At 33.9% G+C, this 17,459-nt stretch overlaps 1 protein-coding gene across 7 annotated transcripts in view; it reads right to left on the bottom strand.

Moving 5' to 3' along the window:
* CDC27 (cell division cycle 27) overlaps positions 1 to 17,459 on the bottom strand; it is a 50,080-nt gene that overhangs the window by 16,108 nt on the left and 16,513 nt on the right. For 4 of the 7 annotated variants that reach the window (XM_061144301.1, XM_061144298.1, XM_061144300.1 and 1 more), the window contains exons 3-9: positions 12,553 to 12,700; positions 10,839 to 10,964; positions 6,698 to 6,795; positions 5,832 to 5,986; positions 5,515 to 5,726; positions 4,437 to 4,551; positions 2,050 to 2,165 (exon numbers count right to left, since the gene is read on the bottom strand). In XM_061144301.1, the coding sequence (XP_061000284.1) occupies positions 2,050 to 2,165; positions 4,437 to 4,551; positions 5,515 to 5,726; positions 5,832 to 5,986; positions 6,698 to 6,795; positions 10,839 to 10,964; positions 12,553 to 12,700 (970 nt within the window). Of the gene's footprint in view, positions 1 to 2,049; positions 2,184 to 4,436; positions 4,552 to 5,514; positions 5,727 to 5,831; positions 5,987 to 6,697; positions 6,796 to 10,838; positions 10,965 to 12,552; positions 12,701 to 17,459 lie in introns of all 7 variants that reach the window. The other 3 variants (XM_061144296.1, XM_061144299.1, XM_061144295.1) reach the window with 1 other exon arrangement.

Raw genomic sequence — 17,459 nt, forward strand, 5'->3', positions numbered from 1 at the left:
GGACATAGTCTAAATGTGGGATATTTGCTAAATAAATATTACTAGAACAATTGATACCTGAGAAGTTATTACCCTGTAAGTTCAAACAGCCACATCAAGGGATTATTCTGCAGAATGAGAGAGGGGGACATGGACAGTAAAAGTATTTGAAGAAATAATGGCCAAAAATTAGCTAAATTTGATGAAAACTATTAACTAACAGAGCCAAAGAGCTTAATGAATTTGAAGCCCAAGAAAGGAGAAAACACACTAGAGCATAATCAAATGGATTAATATCAATGATAAAGAAAAAATCTTAACAAGTCAAAGAAAAGAGACAGATTACACACACAGAAACAAAAATAAGGATGGTAAGAGGTTTATCAGAAACAATCCAAGCAAGAAGACAGTAGAGCAATATAAAGAAAAAAACCTGTCAATCAGAATTCCATACCATGAAAATATCAATCAGAAGTAAAAACAAAGGTGAAATTAAAACTTTCTTTTGAACATACAAAGGCTGAAAGAATTCATTACCAACAGACCTAGACTACAGGAAATGTTAATCACTCTGTAGAAGTAAAATATATGACAATAGCATAGAGACTGAGAAGATGAGTAGGAAAATATACATTACAAGGTTTATACTCTTAAGTGACAGGGTACAGGATTACTTGAAGGTAGACTTTGATAAGTTAAAATATGTGATATAAACCCTAAAACAACCTCTAAAACGACAAGATAAAGAGTAATTGTTAATAAAGCAATGCTATGGGTTGAACAGTCTTTCAAAGGAATATGATGAAGTCCTAACCTCCAGTACTGTTAATGTGAACTTTTTGAGAAATAGGGTCTTTGCGGATGTAATTAAGATGAGGTCATCAGGGTGGGCGCTAATTCAATATGACAGATATCCTAATAAGAAAAAGGAAATTTGAATACAGAGGCACACAGGGAAGATGGCTACGTGGAGGCAGAGGGAAATACTGAGTTACCTACTACAAATTAAAGAATGCCTGGGGCAACCAGAAGCTGGAAGAGATAAGGATCCTCCCCTAGTGACTTCAGAGGAAGTATGGCCCTAGCAATACCTTGATTTCAGATAGAACTGTGAGTGAATAAATTTCTGTTGTTTTAAGCCACCCAGCTTGTGGTACTTTGCTAGGGCAACTGTTAGAAACTAAAATAGGCAATAAAGAAGGTACAGTGGTGCACATCAACTCTACAACAACTAAGAAAAGAAGATAAAACGGAATTAGTAATACAAAGAAGACAAAATTAATGTAATTCCTGTGTATTAGTTAGTATATTTGTTTAAATAAAATGCATAATTCAGTAAATTATGTTTATATATTCTTGAAGACTAACATATATTTGGCCTATTAATGTGCTCTGCAGGAGGCTCAGGCTCCTTATCACTGAGCCCTAGGCAATCACTGCCACCTACCTGAGAGCTGGCACTCATAATGAGATTTACCACCCAGGCATTTTAGAAATATTGAAGCCTTTTATATAGTCAAGGTATATGCACACATATACCTATTTTAAGACTTATGGTACATGTTCACTATTTTAGGAGGTAAAGTTGTAGCTATGTATTAGCTATAATTTATTTCTGAGGCCTTGAATAGGAACAGAAATCCTATTTAACACCATTCCTATGTGGAAATGGATTCATCATTTGAAGATTTATTGGAAGAGTCATACTATGATATACTTATAGAAATGCATAATAGGGGAAGGGGAGAATAATCTATCTGTACTTGACCAGTGGAGAAGGTTACATTAAAAAAAAATTATTTTGGAGGCGTGCTAAGAATATCTAGTTTAAACAAACTCACGAGGCAATTAGAATAAAAAGGTATTTTAGCTAACTCTTGTCTTGATTTGCATTGTAATACTCAAAAATTAAATTTGCTTTTTCATAAGTTGGAAATTTCAAATCTAACATATTCAAAATTTACAATAGTCATTCTAGAATTCTTGGAACAGTCAAAACCTGCCTAAACTGAAGAACTGTTTCGCAACAAGAAACGCTAAACAGCATCAAACAACGAGACCAGTAAATACCTCGTTTGCGGGCCAGAGCTTTGTGTCTGTGCAACAAGAACTGGAGTTACCTCTCGACTGTTTCCACTCTGTGAGAAGACAGACTTTGTTCCAGCTTGGCCGATTCTGGCAACAGACTGTAAAACACAAAAAGTCTAAAGTTTGTGAATTATAAATTGCATTCTGAATAGTAAAAGACATTATGATGTACCAATCTACATTTCCCCAATACAAGATTTCATACTATATATTGCCTGTCATCTGAAAACACAAACTATTAATGTCATTAGTGATGTCATTTTAGGTTAATTAATTATTGTTATATTAGAATGAACATCATCCTATTTCCTCATATTAAGCTCAGTATTTTTACCCTTATACTATCCTTTTATCTTTCGACTTTAGTTATCAAGGAAAGGCTTAAGATTTCTAGAAGCCATTTATTATGTAACTTTCCCAGTTGGGGCTAAGTGCTAAAAAATTTTAAGACAACTACTATTCTCAAGATTTATGATCTAACTTAGTATCCATAAAAAATAATACAGTAAGATTTTATATCCCTTCTTTGGCACTTAATAAAGACAGTCTTAGAGTAATTCAGATTAGTAGATTAAAAAAAAAAAATCACTGGGTTATTTTCCAAATTCTAAGAATACTGTACTGAATTAGTATTTCTCTTTGATGTGTTCAATCTTCTGAACTGTGCTTGCCCCTTCTCTCTTCTCTAATTTATCACCTTATTTCTATTTTCATCACTTAACTCTTTTATACAGTGATCTCTGTGTCAGTGGATACTGAAAAAAACATTTTACTACCAAATAAATTTCTCCCAAAATTAGTTACTGTGATAGTCACTGTATATAATTCTGAAATTGCACATTATAAATAATTACTAATAATTACTTTCTCACCATATATAAAAGCCTTATTTTGGCCTTCTCAACATTTAACATCATTGATCATACCCACCCACCTCGCCCTTCTGAAACTTTGTGTAATTTCTAAAATATTTAGTATAGTATCTTGATTATTTGTTCTACCACTTCATTTGTTGGCCCCTCTTTCTTCTTCCACTGTTTTAAATTACTTAGCAATTCTCTCTTTCTCTAGGAAAGCATGGTCATTTTAACCCTTTAATTATTATATCTATCACTTGGTCATATTCTTTCCTCTATAACTAACTATCCACTGAATATTTTCACCTATTTTCTGGTCCTTCCTTATTTAACAAAGAACTATCTGCTGAACACACTACTTGGTTTGATATTTTTAGGTGACCCTGCAGGCAGATCTGGAAGTGTAGCTTTTTCCAGGAATGTCTTGTAATAGAGTAAAGAACAGAGGCAGAAAGAAGAGGCTCAGACTGGGCAGTGAAATTGCATGCACGTTCACTGCCTAACTTGTCCTTAATCACTCTGACTCATGGTTTTGGCCTACTTCCCCTGGCATGCTAACCACTGTCCTACTATGCCTTCTTCTAACGGTAATAAACTAATTTCCACATATATATGTCACTCTCATAATAATACAACAGCAGGTAGTTGCTAACTTTTTAAAAATCCAGTTTAAAACACAATCCCCATATTAAATACTTTTAGTCCATGTTTACCACTCTTGGGAGTTCCTATTATCACTTATTAAGAAGCTATCATATAAAAAAACTTTGCTAAAGTTCAGGAGTAAAGAGTAAAAACAAAACAAGAAGAAACATGTTTCTCTGAGGGTAAAAGGGCTATCTCAGTCATTCGCATACCAGTATGACTCATTTAGCTTTCATTTCTTAAATATCCATTACGCACAACAACAGGCATTTACATACATAACCTAATTTAATTCTCACATAAGATACCCTGCACCACAGATATGTTTTAAATAAACCTCACTTTGGCCTCTACTGCCACAGACAGTAAAAGAACATTATAAAGAGTCACAGTTGCAATGCAGTCTTGTTCCAGTATTTACTATAAAGATACTATGAAATACTTTTCATTTTACTACACTTTTACTCCACACCTGAGGATCCACCATAAAAATTTTATTATCACAAAGAGCTAGCTTTATGTGAATCATCTTTTTTCACGTTAATATTAGTACAACTAAAAAACAAATACACTGGTGGGGACAAGCAAAAACCATGGCAGGTATAATTTCCATTATTTACATTCAAAGTGATCATCTTAATTTTGTTTTTTAAAAAAAGGAACTTAAAAGTAAAAATCTGAATATGCTTAATTAGCTATATGCTGAAATAAACTACACTTGTGAGTTACAAACTTACGTGGTCAAAAGATCAACCAGCTTTGTGTCTCTTACTATAACCAGGAGGCTATGATAATGATGACCTTCTTTTACATTTAGATAACTTCTCTAAGGCAACAGCAATTCACTGTATTTTACACGGAAAATACCTTTTTTGAAGGGGCTCCGGTGGGTGGCACGTCAATTACAGAAGATGTATTAGTGTAGTTTTGTAAATAGGATCCATCTCCAGGACTTGGGGTTTCTAATGGCAAAATCCCAAAACTGAGAAGAGGTTGAAATCAAGGTGTCAAAAAGTCATCAAGGCATATATAAAGCAGCAGTATACTTAAATTAGAAGGTCTAAAAGGAAGAGAATGGCAAATCAGTCTTGGGGGCATTGAGGATCTAAGGGGCAGATTAAAAATAAGCTGTGAATATAGACTATTCCACCCACCAAAACTAAAATTAAAAAAAAAAAAAAAAATCAAATAAGGAACTAAACTGAGCAGTAACTATGAATCTCAGGAGATTTATTAGAAATAAAGAAGAGTAGCTTTGTAAAAGCTAAGATCCAAATTATCAAATTAGTTCAAATTCTTGGAATTTATGTGATTCAGACACTATTACAGAGAAAATGTCCTTAGAGACCAATGAAGGCATCTGTGGAATCAATGAGTTTTGTAATCTCATGGTCATACTATTTAAGTAATTCCCTGGCCCTGGTACCCAATTCACAGTCTGTTCTAGCATATAATTTTTTATTTTGATTCTTTTGGAAATGCATCCTCTGGCCTAGGTTCAAGTATTTATACACACAAAATATTTCTAAAAATTTTCACAAAACATTTCATATATAGGTGTCAATCCTTTCCCATTTTGGAATATAGCACTTTAACCATTGCTTCACTGATTATAAGCATCCCAACATTTTAAGAGGTTCATTGCTATTCACTGATGCATAGTCATAAACAGAGTATCTTTTAATGCATACAACAGCTTAATAAGGAATGCTTACGTTTAAAAATTATCTCCAACACTTAATATGAAATTCTTATCACAGATATTGTATTTCTACTACTTCATCTTCTGAAAATGGAATAGACTCATTACTGACTTATTAAATATCTCTATTTCCATAATGATTTAGAAGTTGCTGTTCATATTAATTTATGTCACTAATATAGGAATTATTCTAAGATCATTTAATATTATAGCACATTTTAAAGTATCTTTTATTTGTCTTACCTTGGGGTTAATGGGCTAAGAGCAGCTGGTCCTCCTAATAAACTTCGACCAGTTTTTGGTTTATTTTGAACCTGTTTAGATAATATGGAAGTTCCTGTTCCAAGAGGGACAGTATCTGGTGAAATTACAGCCGAATCAATATAAGACACTGAAGAATCTGTATTCAATGAGTACTTTGAATTGGAAGATTCTAAATTCAGTCTGTTTAATTCCTGAAACAGAAAATTTCTACCATGTCATTTACAATACATTATTTAGCTCAGATCACTGTTTTTCATTTTCACAATATTTTTAACACTAGTGTATAATACACTTACAATTGTGTCCTGGGGTGTTTCTGTAAGAACTGTCTCAGGCTGTCTGTGAGATAAACTATGATTAGATACTAGTGTTGTGCAAGAGTTGGGCAGACAGCTGCTAAAGTTCTGTAAAGATGTTAATTTAAATGTTTGGTCAGGATCTGGCTTTTCACCTGTGAAGGGGGAAAAAAAACATTTGCTTCTGAGGAAATGAAGGTTAAATTAAAAAAAAAAAAATGCATAAGCATTTTTAAAGTTCTATTTCAGTGAATCAGATTTATCTCCTAAAAACTCATCCATCAGTGTACTGTGAGAGTGTACACCAAAGATAAAGCTGTACATTTAGGAAATAAATTAAACCACAATGAAACTGACTTTAAATATAATAAATCACAGGAAAGTACAGGTTTCTGTGTTTTAAAGCAGAAAGCAACTAGACCTCATTTGCTCAAGGTAAGGAATGAGGGTGGAGAGGTGAAACCTTCTAGAAATCAACATAAAATTTTAAGCACTTACATGTATATTGACACAACATTTTAAAATGATCCTTCATGCCTCCTAGAGCATATATACTGTGACAACTCCCCACCCCATATTATCCAGGTCTCTGGGTATTCTATTAATTTCTTTTCTTATCCAGAATGCTATTTTGGCTAACTTTATATTCACAACACAACTCATTCCTTGAGGACACAAGAAAGGCCACATTATTCCTGAAACATGATTCTACCTTACTTCTTGTTCTCAAGTTTAAAAGCCTTTAGCTTTGAAAAATATTTGTCTTGTGGATATATAATTTGTATCACTTTGCAAAAATTAAGCAAGGGGAAAAAAAGCGAAGAAGAAATGGGAGAACCCTCCCCTAACCACCTCTACAAACTTACCTATTTCACATAATGATTCAAAGGGGGACCAGAGGAAAGGATTTAAACTAAGGCTCTTTTGGTAACATTCTGATCCTTTGGCAAGCCGATCTGTCTTGCTGTAAAGACAAACAAATTGATCAGACAAGCTATAAAACCTAAAACATCTATTACAAAGAAAATTTGTTATAGAAAATTAGGTAAATCTATGTAAGTTCTGTGCATTCTCTTCTAAATTCTTCCTTAAATGATCAATTTCTCCTTCTTACCATCCTCCAATCTCTATTATTTAGGGTATCTCAAGTCAAACGTCAGGTGAAAGCAAATAGAACATGAATTGAAAGGCATGTTAACAAAACAAACAAGCTATCATTGCTTTCTTAGATACTATAATTGCTTTTCATTTCCTTTTGGACATTATAGTTAATGAGGAGATATGGGAAACACACAAATATTTCAGTCTTATTCTTGATTTTAAGTATAAATCCCAGTGGTAATTTTGAAAGTGACTTAAATGCTTTAAATATAGCATATTTAAATGAGAAGATATTTTAACAAAGTAGAGGTGGCAGCTCTTAACAAAAAGGAAAATTCATATTTCTTTCTTAATTGGTTATATAAAGGCTTACATTAAAAACATGGACAACATTCTTAGGACCCTTTATACTTGAAACAATCTAGGAATTATTAGAACAGCATTGTGGCCTCCCTAGCTTTTAAATGGGAGAGAAGATGAGGTTGAGGGTTAGTAAGACTTGTAGAGCTTTCAGGTTAAAAAATACTACTGATCTGGTTTAAGACTGAAATTCTTCATTATCTAAAGGAAAAAAATTAAGATACAGCAATTTTTCCAAAACCCTGAGGTTTTATAAAGGACCAGATGGCACTGAACTAAGATTTTCAAAACAACCCTCAAATGAAACTATCAGTTAAAACACATAATCTGTTTATGTGCTGTCAGTATACATCAGAGAAATGAAAAAAAAGATCCCCTTGGGGAACTAGATATTAATGTGCCTTACTTTCAAATTTTGCAAGTGAGTAGAAACTAGAATAAATGATGTAATAAAGACAAGAAAGTACCACTAGTTGAAGCTTATTTAGCTTCCCAGATTTGTCTAATTTGACCCAATAAACACATGGACACAGAAACGGGAAGGAGACAAACTTTCAGAAAATATAAGTTTTATCAAAGTCTGTATCTAGGGATTGCTTAGATGAAATTTCTTAAAGGAAAAATAATAGTAACAAGAATGATACATTCATTTACCATGTATAGCAGGGTAACTTAAAAACAGGAAACAAAGACATAAGAGTATTTTTCGAAGGTAAAAATTAGGAGTGGAAAGTGGAAAATGAATGCTTGGGAACTTTTAATATATGTCCAGGAAAAGAAAAATACAGTGAAAACTCAATGTTTGAAGATTATATCAAAACTAACATGTTATACAGACCCTCACCATGTATGTAACTAAGTATGGCTTGTCTATTTATTTATCTTTCATGTGCTCTCTTACAATTGATTATAAGTTTTCTGAGAACAGAAAACTAGATTTCTCATGATCTGATTAATAGACCATAAAATAAATGTAAAACAAAATGTCTACTAAGAAGAGATTAGATACACACACACATACACATACACAGATAGATACTGGTATGTATAAATAATATAAAAGTTAATTGGGACAACTCAACACCAGAAAAATAAACAACCTAATCAAGAAGTGGGAAAAAGACCTAAACAGACATTTCTCCAAAGAAGACATACAGATGGCCAACAAACACATGAAAGATGCTCAACATCAGTCATTATTAGAGAAAGGCAAATCAAAACTACAATGAGATATCACCTCACACTGGTCAGAAAGGTCATCATCAAAAAGTCTACCAACAATAAATGCTGGAGAGGGTGTGGAGAAAAGGGACCGCTCTTGCACTGTTGGTGGGAATGTAAATTGATACATTAAATATAATTTAAATTACATTCAAGGTAAACTGATACAGTCACTATGGAAGATGGTATGGAGATTCCTTAAAAAACTAGGAATAAAACCACCATATGACCCAGCAATCCCACTCCTAGGCATATACCCCGAGGAAACCAAAATTGAAAGAGACACATTTATCCTATTGTTCACTGTAGCACTATTTACAATAGTTAGAACATGGAGGCAACCTAGATGTCCATCAACAGATAAATGGATAAAAAAGTTGTACATATACACAATGGAATATTACTCAGCCATAAAAAGGAACACACTTGAGTCAGTTCTCATGAGGTGGATGAACCTAGAGCCTATACAGAGTAAAGTAAGTCAGAAAGAGAAAGATAAATATCGTATACTAGTGCATATATACACAATCTAGAAAAATGGTACTGAAGAGTTTATTTGCAGGGCAGCAATGGAGAAAGAGACACAGAGAACAGACTTACAGACATGGGGAGAGGGGAGGAGCAGGTGAGATGTATGGAGAGAATAACATGGAAACTTACATTACCATATTTAAAATAGATAGCCAACGGGAATTTGCTGTGTGGCTCAGGAAACTCAAACAGGGGCTCTGGATCAAGCTAGAGGGGTGGGATGGGGAGGGAGATTCAAAAGGGAGGGGATATATGTATACCTATGGCTGATTCATGTTGAGGTTTGACAGAAAACAACAAAATTCTGTGAAGCAATTATCCTTCAACTAAAAAAAATTAACTGGGGAAGGAGCCAGATATGGAGTTATAATAGTCACATCTGGGAGACAGATCTATAATTACTCAATAGAGAGATAAAAGGAGGAAAAGATTTAATAAAATTAAGCTGCCTGGAGTGCCCCAACTCTAGATGAATTTTTTTAAAAACTAAAACTCAGAAAGGAGTTTTCCAAAGGATTGGGGTTAAAAATAACTATTTAAATGGCACTGGGAAGAAACAGGTTAATCTAAGAACCAGACTTAGAATCAGTCATGCCCTAAAGATGCAAGTCTCATGTGCTACTGTAGACAAAAAGACCAATGAAGTGTCTATATCAAAATACTGGAGATAAAAGATAACTTAACAAGCTGTAGCTTCAAAACTATAACAAGGAGGTTTCTAGATTACTGGGTGCAACTTTGGTCACAACAGGCATATGATAGTTGAAATGAAAAGCCAGTTTCTGGAGCAGGGTTGTGCCCTATTGGATACCTGACTTTTAATCTTTATGATAAATAAAAATATTTCTCTGAGAAAGAGGAAAAACCTTCCTTCATGGTTAGAACTTGATACAAATGTACCTTCAAAAACTTTTAAACAAGTGATCTTGTTTTAAAATAACTAGTAATACATATACAGCATTTCTGTGATTTAACACCTTTCCTTTATTTTATTAAACTTTATTTTAATATAATTTTAGACTCACATAGAAGTTGAAAAAATAGTATAGAATTCCCTATACCCAGCTTCCCTTAATAACAGCTTTCAACATAACCACAGTACAATTATCAAAGCTAGGAAATTGATAGCAGTATAATACAGTAAGGGCTTCCCTGGTAGCTCAGCTGGTAAAGAATCCATCTGCAATGCAGGAGACTCTGGTTCAATTCCTGGGGTTGGGAAGATCCCCTGGAGAAAGGATAGCCAGCCCACTCCATATCATGCCTGTAGAATCCCCATGGACAGAGGAGTCTGGCTGCCTGCAGTCCATGGGGTTGCAAAGAGTCGGACAAGATTGACCGACTAAGCACAATAATATGGTAAACTAAACCACAGATTTAATTCGGATTTCAGCAGTTTTTACATGCATTTATTTGTGTATAGTTTTTATGAAGTTTTATCACATGTATATATTTGGGTAATGACCACTACAATCAGGATATAGAACTGTTCCAAAGTCCCAAACTCCTTTAGCTACACCTCTCTATAGCCCCAGTACTCTTGCCCCAACTCTCATGTCTGAGAACCACTGATCTGTCTCTATCACTGTAATTGTGTCATAACAATAATGTTTTATTAATGCTATCACAGAATATGTAAATTGTTGAAATTGGCCTTTTTTCACTCGCCATAATGCTCTTGAAATCCATCCAAATTGTCATGTTTATCAATAGTTTGTTCCTCTTTATCACTGAGTAGTAGTTCACTCTAGTACTGGAAACAATTTTCTGGTAATTTGAATCATTTTTACTTACCAATATACATGTCCCAACAATGAAAGAGTAAAGCAAGCTGAATCACCAAACTCAGTAACAATATCATCATGGCTTTTCTGCTTGTTAAACACTCCACCAGATAAGATCTGTTCCCCTTCTGCAAGCCTTTAAAACACACATTCACAGATTTTTTAAAAAGTCAATATAAAAAGCACAGTGTGTAAAGACATTCTTCATTACCAATGAACCTCTTACTATGGAGACAAAGTAAAAAGTTCATGGTACCTTTAGAATAGCAATAAACACGTATTGAGAATCATTTGGGAGATTGGGAATTTACCATCTTAAAATTTCAGTCTTACCCTTTAAATACAGAAATAGTTACCTTTAGTCTATATGTACAAATCTAGTCTGAGCAACATATGCATTACTCTCATCAAAAGAAAAGGAAGACTGTTTTGCTGGGGGAAAAATATGAACATCTCTTCATTAACAGATTTGGTGGTCCTTCTTAGTTCTATAATTCCTTGAAGTAGGAATTTGCAAGCAGGTTAAACAAGATTAACATTTTAATTAAAAATTGCATACTTAATGGCCTCAGTTATTTTTAGGTTTACAACTGAAATGTGAATAGCACTTCATCTCTTTTTATCAATTATGTGTTCTTGATATAAAAATTACAAATATTCCCCAAAGGGAAAAAAATTTGCCTGATTTCACTATATATTTTTAGCATAACAGAGTTTGTAATGGTTCATGTTTCAAAGTTTTTTCCAAATCATCATGTGGAAAACTCGCAAGTAAGCTTATATATCCTAAACATAAAATGTGCTATCTAAAGATTTTTTTTTTTTACTATCAGTGGGATTTTTTTAAAACTATAAATATTTATAAATGGGATAAGAACGTTTAATGTAAGAACTGGCTTAAGAAACTGGCAAATTAAATAAGTATATTTTAAAGAATTCAACATTAGAATCTTCAGAGTAGAAGTAATTCAATAGCAAATGTCTCAGAAATTTTATATATATATTTTAGCTTTAATTTAAAAGTCATCAATTAGACACTGGACAAATAAAATACTTATCAGACTATGGGGACTTTATGAGGTTTGTTTATATCCTTTCACTGTATACCTATCAACTAAAGGGGTTTATTTGTATCCTTTGACTGTATACCTATAAACTAAACAGACAGGCTTTACAGTTATCTGTTTAGTCACCTTTACCACTATTCCATTTTTCACAGCACAGAAAAGTCTGACAGAACATAACTACCTAAATCTCTAGCTGCCTCCAGATTCAGAATATGGATAGCTGACTTGGTTGTACTGTCATATTTCAAAGAAGTGTTCTCCTAAATCTGTCCCCTTGCTTAAAAGGAGTAATGGTTCCCCAAAAGAATGATTTTGAAGGGCAAATAACTAATTACATGACTATCTAGACACAGGGCAGCATTAATCTTAGGTGAACTGGGAAGTTAGGTTTTCAGGCTTATTACAATAATCTTACAAAATCATAGGAATTAGTTACAACTTAGGTTTCTCCAGATTTAAATTCTATTTATACCATAACAATAAAATCTCTCCATATCAAAATAATAGGCAGCAGCATTTCAAAAATTACTGAAATAGACAAAACTCTACTACCAAGAGGGGAGAAAGGGAATCAGAGTCTAATCCATCAAAAGAATTTTCTCCAGAATTCTACAGTTAAGTAGAACTAAATTAGGTAGAAAAGATTTAGAAACTTACTTGCTGAGATCAACACAACATTTTGCAAGCAGGTATTTACATTGCGGTGTAGTACAACTGTGTCCTTTCAAAAGCCTATATGCTTTATATGCTTTTCCTGAGCGGTAATAACAGGTTGCCAGTAAAAACAAGGCTTCTTCTGAGTGTACTAAGAACAAACATGAAAAAAAAAATGGGCTGTTAATTCAGTATGTTGAATGGTAATTATTGTTTATCTAGTGATACATAAACAAGTTTAGCAATAACAAAAAAAATTAGGCATGTTATTCAATACAAAAAACAATTTATTAATTCAAATTTCAATTAAGGAGAAATACTTTCCCGATACAAAAGGTAGTTCCCCAAGTCCTGACTACCTTCTTTCCAGAAGAAAAAAGGAAATAATACAATGAAGATAACTGTAGTATTCTCTGTAAATCCTTAAGAATATCAAACACAGGTACAAAATTGCACTTAAACAGACTATCAGAAAAGCATCTTGTTTTTATGTAGTATTTTTCTGAGAGATCCTTTGAGAGAACAGAAGTCAAATTTCATGAGAGAGAAACTCAGGGTTATAAACCTAATTATCAATCTGAAAATTTCTACATTTAAAAAAAACCAGACTGGAAAACAAACAAAACTCACTTATTTCTAATACCAAATACACAGTGGATTATATTCAAGATAATTTAAGGTTAAGGAAAAAAAATTCTAAATTGTGAATACCCACACTACATAAACATTCAATTGACAGATTTGACATTTGTCCAGTAACAATAATTAAACTGCTCTTTAATGGCAAGAGCTGGATTATTTATCAACCTCTTTCCTTTTAACACTAGGAAATGCCTGGTTAATGAAATGTAGCATTCTTCTCCTTAATTTACTCTCTCCCAAACTGACCATCACCCTACTGCTAACCTCACAACCTCCCAACCAATTCAGATGAGTGTCTTTTTTTTTTTCCTTTTCGGCCACTATGCACAACGTGTGGGATCTTAGTTCCCCTCCCAGGATCGAACCCTCACCAACTGTAGTAGAAGCACAGTCTTAACCACCAGGGAAGTCCCCAGATGAGAGTCTATAGAGGCAAGGATAGAAAGAGGGAAAATCTTAAGTTTTGCACTTCTAAAAATGGGTTATGTAATAATATCAGGAGACTGAGGGGCCATTTAAGCCTGTGATTCCCCAAGTGTGGTCCCTATACCGGCATCAACATGACTTTGGAGCTTGTGAGAAATGAAGTTCTCAGGCCCCATCTCAGCTCAGACCCACTAAAATCAGTAATTCTGGGAGTGGGGACCAGCAATCTGTGTGGTAACAGACCCTTCAAGTGATCTGATGCATGCTAAACTTTGCAAATCCCTAAATTTAAAGTACAGATAAACTTGCCACATCTTTCTGAAAAACTAATTCAAAGATGTGGGATAAAAAAGTAGCTTGAAATTTTCCTTCTATGAAGGTTTATTTTTTTTCTTTCCTGTTGTACGCCATATATGCACAAGCAAAAACCAACAGAACTCTACTTCTCTGGTCCATCTTATGATTTTTCACGAAACCCTAGTATAAAAAACAATGTACAATAAGATGTCATGTAGTAAATGATAAGAATTTGAGTGTACATGTGTTAATAGGATCTACAGTAGTATCTCTCAGAAATAAAAAAATGAATGGGGACCTCTATTGCAATGGGAACAAATTGTTAATTTCATTGAACTACAAGTGCTAATTCACGTAAGTTAGAATGTGTGATTTCTTCTAGATTTTGCAAAGGCCTGGTTTCCTGTCATCTAATAAATGAAGCTTTTAAAAACTAATTATTATACCAAAAAACAATGGCTCTCCAAAGCTAGTTTGACTTTCAGCCATAAAAATGTATGATGAAGTATGATGACTTAAAAACTATGTTTAAGTGAGATCATGGATTGGAGGTTTAATCAAACCTTAAGCTTAATGCAACTATAAGATAGTGAAGTAGACTGAGAACAAGTGGAAGGATCGTGAAACTGTATGGACTGAAAGGGCTGGCTTTTTGAAGCTTCCCAGAAATAAACTGACAGGTCCAAACATAGCTAGTGAACCAGCAGTGAGTGGCTATAATAAATCTAAAAAGGACAGAGTATTGACAAATAGATTTCATCTGGAACAGTAACTTCAAATGATTGACAGTGGCTGCCTCAAGTGCAAAACTCAGAAAAACTCCTAAGGCTGATCATGGCTTTGCTAGTATAAGTGTGCAGAGATCAAAATAACAGGATCTGGAAATAGCTATAAATGTCTGCATGACATTTATTTGCTATCCTTTAATAAGAGCCTTAATCAAAATATGTGATTGGGAATTATATGGTCCATAATACACAGTCAACCCTCTGCAGCTGAGCTCTGCAGATGCAGAACCCATGGGTGGTCCTGAGATGACTGTATTCTATAATCAGGAATAAAGTAAACACTGATTCCACAGTCACTCTTAATACTGATAAATCAATCACATATGAGTTAAATCAAGGCACATCCATATGACTAAACACAGTTGTCAAAAAAAAACCCTGAATTTTTTCAGAATGCATTGTTAGGTGAAAAAAATGAGTTACAGAACAATACTGAAACTCCTCTTCCTACAAACAGGTTGGGCTTCAAATATAGGGTAGGTCATTTAATATAAGCTCAAAATAATTAAGAGGAGCTTAAGCTTGTATCCTTCAGACACACTGCCATCAAATGGGAAGATGAATTAGCTTCTCAGTGCTTTTAAACCAGATAGACACCTCTTCTTCATTCTGATTTATATGTAGCCTTTTCCAAAATGGACTGGTTACGGTGTTAAGACTTAAAACTAAATGTTTGTTGAGGTGAATACTCTTTATCTAGCCTTGAAAGTGAAAGTGAAGTTAGTCGTGTCCGACTCTTTGTGACCCTATGGACTGTAGCCTACCAGGCTCCTCTGTCCATAGGATTTTTCAGGCAAGAGTACTGGAGTGGGTTGCCATTTCCTTCTCCAGGAGATCTTTCTGACCCAGGGATTGAACCCAGGTCTCCCTCATTGTAGGCAGATGCTTTAACATCTGAGCCACGAGGGAAGTCTATCTAGCCTTGATAAACTCTAAATACCACAAAGAACTCCTCAGAAGTTAGAGTACCATGCTGGCTGCCCTGTCACAAACACTTAAGTACAGTATTCAAAGAGCATAACACCTATGGGATCATTTATGATTTGTGATACACATTTCATCTTGATCTTTTAAGTTCTCACATCACCTACAGGCAGTACAGCACGTGGATTAGAGTAATGACACTAGAGCCAAACTGCTTCTTTAGTTTGGATTTCCATACTACCACTTATTGGCTGTGTGACTCAGGGCAAGTTAACTTCAGTTTTTTTCCTCCGTAAAATAAGGACACAGTGAGTGATACCTACCTCTAAGTACTTAGTGCTGTTAGAATTAAATGAGTTAATATATAAGAACTTTGGATAGTGTCTGATATATAGTAAGAGTTGTATGTGCTATTATTAAATTATTATTACTGACCTTCTCCTAAATTTACAATACCTGACTAGTCATCTGATATTTACATGGGGCATACATACATAATGTTCAGCCACAAACTCAAGTGATTCCATCTTATCACTTTTTTGCTGACTGATTTCAAATGCCTGGGCGCTATACTTCACATATGACGCAATATTCATGCCACCCTTTTCAGAGTCATTTCTGTTGCTGAACACTTCATCTATATATACTTTATTTATATATATACTTCATTTATATATACTTCATCTATATATACTTTACCATATATACTTTATACTATTCTGAATTTTTATTTTCCTCATGCGTGTTCAAACCCTAAATTTCAGTACTAACTGGTTTTATACTTGTAGATAATGGGGGTTAATAATATTTTTAAATACTTTGAAAACATGATTGGTGTAAATACACCACAGGTAAGAACGCTAGAGAAAATTTTAAAAAGAAATGGCAATACATATGGAGAAAGCAGACAGCCAGATCATACAGGACTTTGCAAGTTGTGTAAAGATTTAGGGATAAATTTTTATAGCTATTATACATCTCTAAAGGGTTTTACAAAGTAAAGAGAACGGGATTGATTTGGGAGGGGGGGAAATCAAAGCAGCAGGAAAGAGTAAACACGGGAAAATTAATAAGAAGGCTTTTCTACCAAGACACAGTGGTATTTTAGAATAGGGTGGGAACATTATGAATCCAGTTTTGAATGAATTGACTTTGATATATGTGATATTTACATGAAACATCTGATTGATGCAATGAAATAGTTGAGCCTTGGATTTAAAAAGATCATTGGGAAGACCAGAGTCTTAGTTCACAAACACATAATGAAAATGAAAACTATAATGATTAAAAAAAATAGCATTAGGAGTTCTCTGGTGCCTAGTGGTTAGGATTCTGGGCTTTCACTGTTGTGGTCTAGGGTTCAATCCCCGGTTAGGGAACTGAGATCCTGCAAGTGGCAATGCATGGCCAATAAATAAATAAAAGAATATTTTAAAAAAATAGCATTATCTTTTTCATCATTAACAATTTAACTATGACAGTAAAAGAATAGGCCAATCGGCCAGATATCCTTTTTGTCCCCCCATATGACAAAGTGACTTGAATTTCTAGCGACAAGATATATTTATAAAATTTTCCACTAGTAATGGCCTAAAAATGATATAATATGCCACATTTTTAGTAGTATTTGGACAACTTCCTTCAATGATGACCTTAACATAACTGGAAATAATTTTTTTTTAATGCTGCCATTTGCAGTCACATATTTCTGTGAGTTTGGGCTCTCACTATAATAGCTAAGAAAAAGAAGAGAATCAGATGCTGAATCTTTTACTCTGATTAAGTTCTCTTCAACTAAGCCAAATTTACAGAAAACACTGTACTCAATGAATT

This window comes from Dama dama, chromosome 5, assembly GCF_033118175.1.
Source record: "Dama dama isolate Ldn47 chromosome 5, ASM3311817v1, whole genome shotgun sequence".
Lineage (NCBI taxonomy): Eukaryota > Metazoa > Chordata > Mammalia > Artiodactyla > Cervidae > Dama > Dama dama.